The 13,589-nt window shown below is 37.4% G+C and overlaps 1 protein-coding gene across 4 annotated transcripts in view; it reads right to left on the bottom strand.

Moving 5' to 3' along the window:
* Positions 1–918: 918 nt before the first annotated feature.
* cdc14ab (cell division cycle 14Ab) overlaps positions 919–13,589 on the bottom strand; it is a 38,519-nt gene continuing 25,848 nt past the window's right edge. For all 4 annotated transcript variants that reach the window (XM_076876217.1, XM_024805670.2, XM_024805671.2 and 1 more), the window contains one exon: positions 919–3,678. In XM_076876217.1, the coding sequence (XP_076732332.1) occupies positions 3,630–3,678 (49 nt within the window). In that variant the 3' untranslated portion in view covers positions 919–3,629. The remainder of the gene's footprint in view (positions 3,679–13,589) is intronic.

Below are 13,589 nucleotides of genomic sequence, written 5' to 3' on the forward strand. Positions count from 1 at the left end.
ATGTTTTCTGGTATTATTGGGCTGACTAAAAGCTGGGACTAACACCTTTTAACAAAACGTGAACATGAATTCACTTCAATGCTGCCTTCTCACTTAGATACATTTAAAGTCAAATATTTCCTTTTGCTGTCAGTGAGCTGATGAAGCAGCAGCAGACATGCTGAATCACATTAAGGAGTAAATGAGCTGAATACAGTGAAGCTGTCACTGTGGGGCCTCTGACTGATTGAATGATCTGGAGACTGAGTGATAACAGCCTGAGTGATTTACAGCCTCTGTGATTTAGTATTGATTAGTTTGATGAGGATTCAGACTAATCAGTCCTTTTCCTGATGAAGTCAGAGGTCTGGACAGCCCCCCACCCCAGGCTCTGAGATATCTGACCTCTGATTTACTGAATCATTACTTCTGTTATTTGTGTTGCACTTTTCCTTTCTTTGGTCGTTCATCCCACACTAGTCTTGGACTTGGGACAGCTTCTTCTATGCTGGATTTGGCTTTTGTTTGTATACATGTGTGTTTTACACTTGAACTAATGTTGTAGAGAATCAGGTTGGTCATGTCCAGAAAAGTTTATTCTCAAATGCAGCACACAACAGGACACGGTGAGCTGCAGACACAGCGGCACGGCTCAGGTGAAAGCGCTGCTTGGACCGAGTGCAGAAGAGGGGGAGCACACGTGCGAGCACTGCAGGACGTTTTTGTCCCTGAACTTGAAAAACATCTTTGCGCTCAGGAGGTGGCACCTCAGAGTCTTAACATCTGACATGCACCTCCACTGGGAGAGAGCCACAAAACTTAAGGGTTAAACGAAGCTTTAAGACTGGTTCGATTTTGGGTCTGACCTGGACTTGTCCTGTTCCAGACTTTTCCAAACCACACTCTGGTAGCATCAACAGATCAAGAACAAACTCAGAGTTGGAGGAATTGTTTTATTTCCTGTTATTGCTCAGACAGAAATTCTGCTAAAAGACAAAAAAACTACAATGTTTTTTAAACGTTCCCTCAGTAAAACACTTGAGTAAGACATTAAATACACATCAGACATCCATTTCCACTTCTTCATAACAGCAACAAGTTGTGCAAAAATAAAAACCTTCTGTGCATTGCTTATATTTGCAGTGCTTAACAAATGTATCAGACCACCATCTAGTGCACGTTTTGTCACAGTCGACCTAACTCTGACCAAGCTCTATAAAGAAAATCTTATTTTTAATGTTGTAAAATATCATTAATGTTGTTATCCATGACTTTTCACGTTTTCTGCTTTACAAAAAAAAAAAAAAAAAAAGCAGAAAACAGTAAAGCACATAATTATTCCCACGTCTCTCTTAGAAATGAGATTAATAAAATTACCTTTTGATCCAGATGCCAAATTACACTTATTTATATGCATTTGCAAACAGAAAAATTAGTTTCGTTTCAGTGGTTGGACGTTACGTTCGATTCATAGTCCACTGTCCTGGATCAAGTTTGGGTATAAAAACTTCAGGGAATTCAGTAATTTTCAGTTTTAAACAAGTTTGTGAAAAACTTCTGAAATATTTGTTCTCGTGTAAAACCGGTGGTCTCATAAATTTGTTCAGAACTGTATGTGACTTTCATCCATGAGATATTTAAGGCACTTCACGTCAGTTTAGTTAAACCATCATGTGACCGAGGGACATCACCATCGAATAAAGATTTCAGAACGAGTGATTTCTCTGGGTTGGTAGCTGGAGATTTGATTTGATTTGCCCACGATAATGTTAAAGACCCAGGAATCTGCCACAAATGACATATAAACTCATTTCTTACACACACCATGAGTGCAAAGGAAGACAACACTGTGCTGATGTCGTCATCAAGCTTCAGGAAAGTTACACAGGGGAATTGTTTTATCCAGCACAGCGTGACCTGTATTTTACAGCAGGCTAAAAGCAGCAGTAAGGTGAAGCACATTAGTCAGCTGATGTGGTCTCACGTTCAGTCCTCTGCACACAGATAGAAATGACATGGTGCAATGACACCTTCTCACTCCTGTATGTGGCTTAAGTTGTTAATCTATGCACAATCCAAATTACAGAGACACTGTTAGGACTCTGGAAATGTAAATAAAGACTCAATGCAATGATTTGCAGTGCTGCGCAGCTACAACCCTCTGTCAGACAAGAAAGGCACAACATTCCTCTCCCAGAGGAGAGAGGAGTGCTGTTGGAAGCAGAGGGAATGCTGCACTGTGGGAAATGTGAAAGTGTCCCACTCTTTCTGACACTGCTCATATTTTTCTTAAATGGCACATTTTCTCAGCTCATGTTCTCAGACATGTTTTCTGTGTTATAATGAGAATAAAGAATGTTTACCACATTTGCAAATCCTTGTATTGTATTTATTTACATTTTACACAGGAGTCCAACTTTTGGGTTTTTGCAGGTTTAAATTAAAATAAAATCCTGAGGTGCTAGAAAAGGTTCTATGTTTCATAAACCTTTAAAAAGTCACGGGGGCTTCCGGAGGTAAAAGGTGTTCTAATCTAGAGGCTCATTCTCGGAGGACGTACCAGCAGAGAAAGTAAGTTTAACTTCCTGTTTCCTAGAGAAAGTTCCTGTGGCGATAACCTTTAGAATAATACAGAACACTTATTTTCCACATAAAACAACACAGAAGATCACAGTCATTCCTAAAAAGAGGACTCTACGGGCCACATAAACACACGAATCCCTTTTCAGACTGACACCGTTAGCTAAACACAAAGTGCTTCCTGATGCTACTCACAGCAACAAGTGCTTCTAGTGTAAAGAGCATGTCTGCTGTCCACATGGCTAAAACTAACCCTGATCCCACAGCTTAAACTCATTACTATACAACCACATGCTTCACTGCCTGCTAATCATTTTCCATTTACTGTTCATCTCCTTCAAATTGTTTCCCTTCCAGCTCTACTGGTTAGACTGTATATAAAAGATGGCAGCCAAAATATCAGAAATCTGGCCTTGAATTAACTTCTTGTTGTTCTAAACTGTACTGAAGAGGAAATGGTTCCTTGTTACCAAACTTTTAATTCAGTCTGACAAATTCATTCAGAGAGGTGAGGTTTCATTTTACAATCACGACGCTAAAAAACTAAACTGGTTCTTTAAGACAACGCACACATTCACACCCATTCTCACTTTAACACCCTGAGCTTAGTTAATGACATTCTGTTTTTGGGTCCCTTATTCTTCTGCTATTAATAATGGTATTCCTTTAGATTAAATTAGACACACAAACACAAAAAAAGAGGGCTGATCGTCACATCAACCAAACAATATGCTGTTTAACCTATCAGAAGCCGGACGGAAATACTGTAACCATGATGACAGAGCAAATTGTCATCAGCTGATCCCTCACTTTACCAAAAAGTTACACTGATCATTAAAACAAAAATACAACTTTCTGTCACAAATATAAAATATATATTTTCCATGTAAATATATCTTCATGTGTGCGGACTATTTATTTACAGACAGCTCATTTACACAGTCTGACGAGCAAGCAGCCATCACCTCACAGGAGATTCAGTCCTGACAGAGAAAACATCTGAAGGTTCCCTCTGAACATCCAATTTAGGAGCCGGGTTGTGGAGAGAAAAAAATAAAAGAAAAATGTCTTCAGGTCAGTCGGGTATTTTTAGTACTGGATGTACTCGGACTGAAGAGACTGAAAGAGAAAACAAACAGTGTGATTAACTTTAGGGCAAATGTGATCCCTGCATTTCCTGTGGGGGGACGATGTGGGAAAAGGAAATTCCAGATGAACTGACATCCATGAAATCAACTATAACAACCAGGGCTTATCTAAAACTTTTGTCCTATGCACGGTTGTTCATCATGATATTTACAATCTATATTGATCATAAACATCATGGCCACCTTAAAAGTCTGTACAAGAAAATTCAGAGTTCTTTCTAAAGTCATAGCTGAAAACATGAAAAGCTCTACAGTACTCTGGAGCTGGTTCATGTCACAAGCACCAACATAAATGTAGCTGGGAATGACATAGGAATTTTCTGATTGTGTAAAACTAAAATAAGCACACAGGTGTCTAAACAGAGTTGTATCTACAGTGTCTTTGTGTGTTGCTCCCTGCAGACCATTTGCACTGTGCCTCTGCAGACATGCCCACATTTTTACAGCAAACACTGCTGCTCAGTTTTTCATTATTCCGAAAGCTCATTTTACACAATTGACAACGTTTTTCATCAGAAATATATGATGACAACATTTCTCTGTACTGTGGCTAACATATATAGTCTCTGTCACAGTAGCATTGCATTGTCCATGTATGCCTACATGTATGCTAAAGCCCTCACAAATACCTTGACTAAGCAGCAATTTTATGAACCGTTCAGAAACCAAGCTGTACGCACAGTGCATGCTGCAAAAAACGAAGTGAACCCTTAAATTTACTAACTCGTACAACCTCTGTTAGCATCTCCATCAGATGCTTCCTGTAGCTGATTATAGTGCTTGCACAGTCATGAGGAGGAATTCTGGGCCATTTCCTGCTATTTCCTACAACTGTTTCAGTTCATCAATAGTTGGCAATGTCTTGATTAGTAAGCCTTCTTAGGACTCAATAAGTAGGAGGTCAGCACTGTGACCTCCCACTGCTCCAAAACATTCATTTTTGCTGGTTCAACTGTTCTTAATTTCCCTAACATGTCAGCATGTTAGGGAAATTAGCTTGTAAACTGCTGACTTGGCATTTTCCCCTAAAATTCCTGGATCCAGTTTTAAATGACTTGTTCACTCAGGCTCTGAGGTAACAAACGCTTTACAGGAGGGACAAGGTCTTGTGTTTTATGTGCAGAGCCTTAGGAGTTTGTGATCACACCTCATGAGGTCACATTTCTATTCTAGAAATCAGATTCATGTCAGCTGACTGGCTGCGCCGTTCTAGCAGCTTTATTTTCTTCTCTGAAACCAGCTCAGAGTTTTGTTGCCTGTGCGCTTGGGATCGCTGTCTTGCTGAAATGTCCACCATCGTTTCATCTTCATCATCCTGGCAGCAGATTTTTATCAAAAATGTCTTGGTACATTTTTCCACTCATTCTTCCTTCAAATTATATGAAAACTGCCACTGCCGTATACTTAAAAGCCCCACACCATGATGTCCCCACCTTCAAACTTCACTGTTGTCTTTGGGGTGATATGCAGCGGCTTTTGGCCTCCAAACATGGTGTGTGTTATGGCATTCAAAGAGTTCAGTTTTGGTCTCATCTGACCAGAATATGTTAGGGCTCTTTGACAACAGAATTTTTTTCCCCTCCTCTGTCTGAAATCTTGCAGAGGCCACCCGGTCGTGGTTAGTTTATTGTGTAATGATGTTCTTTCTACTTCAGCAGTGCTCAGTGGAACTCACTGGAGCAGTGTAAAAATTCTAATGTAGCCAATGCCATCAGTATGTTTTACCCCTCTTGAGATGTTTCTTGTATGACTCTTTTGTATGAGACACCTTTTCATAGGCCATCAGTTGGCACTGAACCAGCTGATATTAGTTTGCACTAAGTGGTAGGATTGCTTTCTAATTACTGACAGATTTCAGCTGCTGTCATGACTTTCCATGCCTGTTTGCACCTCCCTTTCTTAATCAGTTCAATACTTTTTCCTTTATCATTTCTTATTATTACACATAATGTATGGATATCTACAGTTTCTTGAAGAAGTTTCACCTCTCATCTGAGAAGCTTCTTCAGTTCTGTGTGTGTGGGTTTCCCTGTAAGTCAACAAACACAGACCAGCATCTACTTTTTGACTCACACCACTCATCACAAACTTGGGAGTAATCAGGACCCTGCAGCACAGAGCAGAAAACATTCCCTCTAAAGCAGAAGGGAAAGAAAAGGAACACACCCCTGTAAAGAAAGCTCTTAAAACACATGGTTATCCCGACTGGGCTTTCATCAAATCAGGAAAGATGCACAGAAAACAAAGGTCAAATGACAAACAGAACAACATGGTCATCCCTTATGTAGCAGGTTTATCAGAGAAACCCAAGAGAATTTTGCATAAGTATGACCTCCCAATGTACTTCAGACCCAACCGCACCCTCAGACAAAAACTGGTTCATCCCAAGGACAAAACTCCCAAACACAAACTAAGCCACTTCACAAAGTCATGGCACAACATAGAAGAGCCACTTCGACAGGACAAGACTCAGCTGTACACTTGCATCTAAAGGTTAAAGGTCACTCTTTCAAGGATGCCAATGTTCATATTTTGGACAGAGGAGACAGACAGTTTGAAAGAGGAGTGAAAGGGGCCGTTTATGCCCACTGTGAACGACCATCCTAGAACAGAGGGGGTGGTTTAGGACCCCAACTGTCTGCCACCAACAATGTAGTTTTGAGATCCTTTCCCAGGTGCCTTAACACCCACTCACATCTTGCATCAGGTGTCAATAGTTTACACGATAGGACGAGCTATCACAATGGTTTCCCCCGAAACCTCTGCTAATAATAACCCACATCCTTTTTGACACCTTGGCTCATGTGATGACGGACATGATCAATAGTGGGTCAATGACCCTCTTAAGAGACACACCCACTAGGTTTTAAATACCTGAGACTCGCCACCATTTGGTTTTAGAACTGAAGAAGCTACATGGATGAGAGGTGAAACGTCTTCAAGAAACTTAAAGTCCAGTCACTTCTCTTTCCAAGCTCCACAGACTCGGACATAGACATATGTAGTTGGATTTCTTTGCATGTGTGGAGTGAATGTGTTGTTACTGACATCAGGTGAGAGTTTCATCTCAAGAACACCTTTAGAAATATATCTACTTAGAAAACTGGTGGCATGTTCAATGATTCAATGATCATTTTACCTGCTGTATCCAGTTGTTAAACCTCTGAAAAAAATTAGATCATTGAATTTGGATTTGTCATCAAGCGCTGACGACTACATGTTCACACACAAACATATCCAAGTAACACCTACAACCCCCTCTCAAATGTGTTATATTCAAACTTTAGTTACAATAAGTTAACTCTTTTTAGGGATTGAGATCTGAGCAGGTTCCTCAGCTCAGCAGCAGCTTTGTGTTAGTGTGAGTGACGTTAACATGACTGAGAGAAACATAAGGAGCGAAACGCCACAGAAATACACTGATTCATACCTCCATTAACTAAACAACATCTTAGAAAACAGAGATTCACCAGGTTCATCATGATATTAAAAAGTAACGAGAGGATCATTAACATCCCACTTATAAACCCCCAAAATTACAAACAAACAAAACAAGAGTTCTAATGACAAGGTGTTTTTCAACCTGCAAATATTGCATATTGTATTAATAATTGTAAATCTTTGTCAATAATATGTACAAAATATTAAATCTTTAGGAGAACATAAAACACAATAAGGCATATAAACATATTTATTGTGTGGATGCCTTAATAGGCATCCACACTATTGAGATCCTGTTTCTCTTTCTTCTTTATTATTATTCCGGGTGTTTCCGTACACTTTTCGCCGTGGATCTACTTCCACAATTTTTGTGCTATTTTCACCGTTCAAACTCTAAACTGTTCTGCTCTTTCTGCTAATGCCGGCTATGACTTTTGGTGTTTATTACTATTATACTTTTTAAAATATTACACTTTTTTCCTTTAATTTGTCCCATTGAAATGAATGGGAAACTTCCACAATTCTGCTAAAACTTTCTTGTCTTTGAAACTTAACTACTTCCTCATACTTTCACCTAGAAACTCCATTCAAACTTTAAAACGTTCTCAAATGATTGGGCTATTCCTGTGTGATTCAGCTTTTTCATATCTGTTACCGTTTTCATTTAATGCCTCTTTAAGTTTTCAGTTGCAGCTTTGTGATTTTTCACAAAATACATGTGTTGCTATGGTTGCTATGCAATTAACTCAGAGGGGACAGTGAAACTGTGTGAATTTTCTCTTCATGTCCAAACAACTTCTTGCTACTTGCTCAATTTTCACTCAACTTCCACGAATTATACATCAAAACCTAGGTATTTTTGCTGGCTTTCAGAAAATGTCACTATCATTGTTGTGGGATTTATAGAATTTTGGCAAATCTCCTCAGACCAACACAATGTCGGAAAACTCTCCATATAAAGTCAATGGAGAGTTTGTTCAAAATCACGGCTGGATTTCTGTAATGAGAGGCATATTCGAATTGTCATATCTCCTTAACGAAGCAAAGTTAAGACATGAGGCTTGTCCCCGAATATCTTCAGACACCCCTGACGCTCACAATTCAAGAATTTCTTTCTCACCTATTACCGTTCTGAAATGAGTTGGACTTGTTTGAGGGTAGGAAATTTGTCCTTCGCTCAGATTTCTTCAGATTTCAAACCCTGGAAATGAACCACTTTTTTCGGTCGTCATAACTTTTTTTTGGATTTCCACAGAGACCTGAAAATTTCCATGACTGTTCACCAAAGCCTTCTGTCTCTTATGGTGAAAGAATGATATTGATACTCCAAATAGATTTCGAGTTACAAAGCGTTGTTTGAGGGCAAGTCAAGGCAGTTTTTGCTTCGCCTCTACTCAGTTACAGTGTATTAACAAGTCATATATCTTTAATAATTTATATTTTATCTCTGAATTATGTAGACCTGAAGATTCCCCCATCTCTTCTGAACAAAACAATGTCTGAATGACCATTCTAGCCTCTACAGTTAGGAAATTATGGCCATTTGTTCGAGGGGGATCCTGAATGTCAGAAATACACTGAAGAAAACTCACACCTCTCTCTGTGTCTGTGTGTGTAAGGGCTGACTACAGCAGGTGCAGCTAATTTAACTGACCTACATATACCAAGCCCAGACTCTCAACAGCTCCTGTTCCCTTTACTGTCTGTGTATGTGTGTCTGTGTATCAATATTTCTCCTATGTTTAGGTATTACTCCTCAATCATAGTATTTCTGCTAAAACAAAGTACTTCTGCTACATCTTAGTACTTCTGCTAAATCATAGTATTTTTGCTAAATCATAGTATTTTTGCAAAATCATGGTATTTGTGCAAAATCATGGTTTTGGGGCCAAATCATAATATTTCTGTTATTTTATAATATATGTGCTGAATATATTATATGTGCCAAATCATAGTATTTATCCCAAATTATAGTATTTATGCCAAATTACAGTATTTCTGCTAAAAAGCAGAAATAGTCCTTTTTAGCAGGAATTTCTGCCAAAAGATAGTATTTATGTTAAAACACAGTATTTCTGCTAAATCAGAGTATTCCTGCCAAATCATAGTATTTGTACTGAAACATAGTACTTCTGCCGAATCATAGTATTTGTACTGAATGATAGTACTTGTGCCAAATCATAGTATTTGTTCCAAAGCATTGTATTTGTATGGAGTCATAATATTTCTTCTAAATCATAGTATTTCAATCAAATCTCAGTAGTTGTTGTTAAAACGCAGTATTATTGCCAAATCATAGTATTTGAACCCAATCATAGTATTTCTGCTAAATCATAGCATTTGTGCCAAATCATGGTATTTGTGCAAAAACATAGTATGTCTGAAAAACCATAGTATAGCTCTTATGTTATAGTATTACTACTAAGGAATAGTATTTCGTCCAAATCATAGTATTTGTACTATATCATAGTACTTGTGCCAAATCATAGTATTTGTTGCTCATCATAGTATGTGTATGTGTATGTGTGTCTGTGTATCAGTATTTCTCCTATGTTTAAGTATTACTCCTCAATCATAGTATTTCTGCTAAAGCAAAGTACTTCTACTACATCTTAGTACTTGTGCCAAATCATAGTATTTGTACTAAATCATAGTACTTGTGCCAAATCATAGTATTTGTTGCACATCATAGTATTGGAACCAAAACATAGTATTTGTGCCAAAGCATCGTATTTGTATGGAGTCATAGTATTTCTTCTAAATCATAGTATTTCAATCAAATCTCAGTAGTTGTTGTTAAAACGCAGTATTATTGCCAAATCATAGTATTTGTACCCATTCATAGTATTTCTGCTAAATCACAGCATTTGTGCCAAATCATGGTATTTGTGCAAAAACATAGTATGTCTGCAAAACCATAGTATATCTCTTATGTTATAGTATTACTACTAAGGCATAGTATTTCTGCCAAATCAGAGTATTTCTGCCAAATCATAGTATTTGTACTAAATCATAGTACTTGTGCCAAATCATAGTATTTGTTGCACATCATAGTATTGGAACCAAAATATAGTATTTGTGCCAAAGCATCGTATTTGTATGGAGTAATAGTATTTCTTCTAAATCATAGTATTTCAATCAAATCTCAGTAGTTGTGTTAAAACACAGTATTATTGCCAAATCACAGTATTTCTGCCAAATCATAATATTCCTTCAAAATCATAGTACTACTGCAATTTCATAGTATTTGAGCAAAATCATAGTATATGTGCAAAGACATTGCATTTCTGCAAAATCACAGTATATCTGTTATTTTATAGTATTACTACTAAGGCATAGTATTTCGGCCAAATCATAGTATTTGTACTAAATGATAGTACTTGTGCCAAATCATAGTATTTGTTGCTCATCATAGTATTGGAACAAAAACATAGTATTTGTCCTAAAGCATCGTATTTGTATGGAGTAATAGTATTTCTTCTAAATCATAGTATTTCAATCAAATCTCAGTAGTTGTGTTAAAATGCAGTATTATTGCCAAATCATAGTATTTGTACCCAATCATAGTATTTTTGCCAAATCGTGGTATTTGTGCCCAATTAATAATTCTGTTATGTTATAGTATTACTACTAAGTCGTAGAATATCTGTTATGTTATAGTGTATCTGCGGAATATAGTATGTGTGCCAAATCATAGTATTTATACCAAATCACAGTATTTGTGCTAAAACATAGTATTTCTGCCATATTGTGGTGTTTGTGCAAGAACATTAAACTGTTATGTTATAGTATTACTACTAAGTCATAGTATTTTTGCGTTGTTATAGTATTTATGCTAAAATGCAATATCTCTGCCAAGTCATAGAATTACTGCAATTTAATAGTTTTTTTTGGGAAATCTGTTATGTTATAGTATTACTACTCAGTCATAGTATTTCTGCCAAATCATAGTATTTGTGTGAATTTGTATACTGTAATATCACTGTATTATGTAGTGGCTAAGTAGGGGCTGTTTACTAAGTGCATCAGTGTAAATAGGTCATCTCTTGTGTTGGAGTGCCCTCTTGTGGCGCCTTTTGGGTAGTGCCTTAGTAAACGTGAACCCTGTAAAAAGTGGCATCAGACTGATTTGTAGTGGAGGAATTTGTTGCCAGTTTTCTTAATCTTTAATCTGTATGCATGTTGTAATGCATACCCTGTTCTTAATCATAGAAACCACACCATATCACCTCTCCACATCCTCCTACTGTATGCCATACCTCCCTGTACCATCCATCTGACCGCAATAAACTCCACCTGTGGTAATCTAATCTCTGGATGTCAGCCTCTCCTTCTGACCGAGGATAGTTACTATTGCAGCACCACCCAGCATTAAACTGATGTACACCATTCTGTACAATAGTATTTGTGCTAAAAAGTAGTATTTCTGCCAAATCATAGTATTACTGCTATTTCATACTATTTAAGCGAAATTACAATGTTTCTGCAAAAACACTGCATTTCTGCTAAATCATAGTATTTCTTTAAACTTATAGTACTTGTACTCAATTATAGTATTTGTGACAAAGTGTAGTATTTGTTCCAAAACATAGTATTACTGGTAAATCATAGTATTTGAGCCAAATCATAGTATTTGTGCTAAAACATAGTATTTCTTCCAAATCATAGTATTTGTGCCAAAGCATAGTATTTCTTCCAAATCATAGTATAACTGCACAATAAAGGTTCTTGAGCCACATCAGTGTTTGTGCCAAATCTTAGTATTTCTTCTAAATCCTAGTAATTCTGCTCAATGATAGAATTTCTGCTATGCTGTAGTACTTTTTTCCTAGATTGTAGTACTTCTGCTAAGTCAAAGTATTTCATGTAAATCATAGTATTTCTACCAAGTCCCAGTGTTTCTTCTAAATCATAAATAATGTTTTAGCACAAATTGTAGGATTTGGCAGAATATTCTATGTTCCAGCACAAATGCTATGATTTGGCAGGAAAAAAAATATTATCTAGTATAAATACTAAGTTTTAGCAGAAATACTATGTTTAAACTTTAAAATATGACTTTTGACCATTGAAATGAATGGAACACATTATCAATGGCCTCACTGATTTTGCATGCTGGACTGAGCTGTGTTTTAGCTCAGTGAGATAAGCGTCCGTTCTCAGACTGGGAGGCCTGGGTTCAAATCCCGCTTATGGCAACATTTCTTTCAGTCAACAGTTAAACTTTGTTAACTTTTTTCAACACAAATTTAAGCTTTTTCACCCCTTTTCAACACAATTTTCGTTTTTTTCACCACTTTTCAGCACAAATACCAGCTTTTTCAGCTGTTTTCAGCAAAAACCTCTTTTCAGCAGAATTCTGCTCATTGAATTCTTTTCAGCACAAATTCTGCTCATTCAACTCTTTTCAGCAAAATTTTCAGTTTTTTCTGCTGTTTTCAGAAAAAAACTCTTTTCAGCAAAATTCTTCTGATTGAACTCTTTTCAGAAGAAATTCTGCCGATTGAACTCTTTTCAGCAAAATTTTCAGAGTTTTCACCTCTTTTCTGCCCAAATTCTGCTTATTCACCTCTTCTGAAACATTTTTAGCCTTTCCACCTCTTATCAGCACAATTCTCAGCAGCTTCTGCTCATTTCAGCACAATTGTCAATCTCTCCACCTCTTCTTTGTGAGAATGACTTTAGCTCAGTGAGCTAAATAGCTGCCCTTAGACCAGGAGGGCCAGGTTTGAATCCTGCTCAGGGCAACCTTATTTTTTCAACTTTTTCAGCTTTTTTCTGCAGACATCTTCAGCGTTAAGGCATCCACACAGCATTTTCGCAGGAAATGCAAATTTTTCTAGTTAGAATGGTTGTCAATTACTTATCTGTTAACAGACTACTGAGTTATTTACAGGCTTTGAGGCTTCTGTGTCTCAGCAGCTCATCCTATACCGTGTTGCTTTTTATGGGGTTCTATTTTGAAGTGGTGACACCTTATCATTTCATCCCTTGTTCTTGTCGTTACTGTCCAGTCAGAACACAGATCAGATCAGAAACACCAGAGAAGGAAACGGAAAACAGCAGAGGTCATGGATCAGAAACACACTGGAAACATCAGCTATTAAACAAGCTGTGTTTTTACTGGCTGAGAGTCAAAATGTTCCAGAGCAACTACCGTACATTATTAACACACTTGGGGGGAGAAAGAGAAAAAAAAAAAAAACAGAAGTCACAGATACAAGATTGAACTCTGTTTTCATATTTTGCTGTTGTAAACCTGCAGACTGTATGTAAAAGTATGTATCCCTGTGATGTCATTCATCCTCAGATTTAGTTGTTTGGCCCTTTCTTGAGCCAGCATGCATACACTATGCACAGATATACTGAGTAGTCAGTACTAAATAATCCACAAAAACTATGGAAAGGAGCTATTCTGTGACTACAGGTAATTTGTACACC

Source organism: Maylandia zebra, linkage group LG17 (assembly GCF_041146795.1).
Source record: "Maylandia zebra isolate NMK-2024a linkage group LG17, Mzebra_GT3a, whole genome shotgun sequence".
NCBI lineage: Eukaryota > Metazoa > Chordata > Actinopteri > Cichliformes > Cichlidae > Maylandia > Maylandia zebra.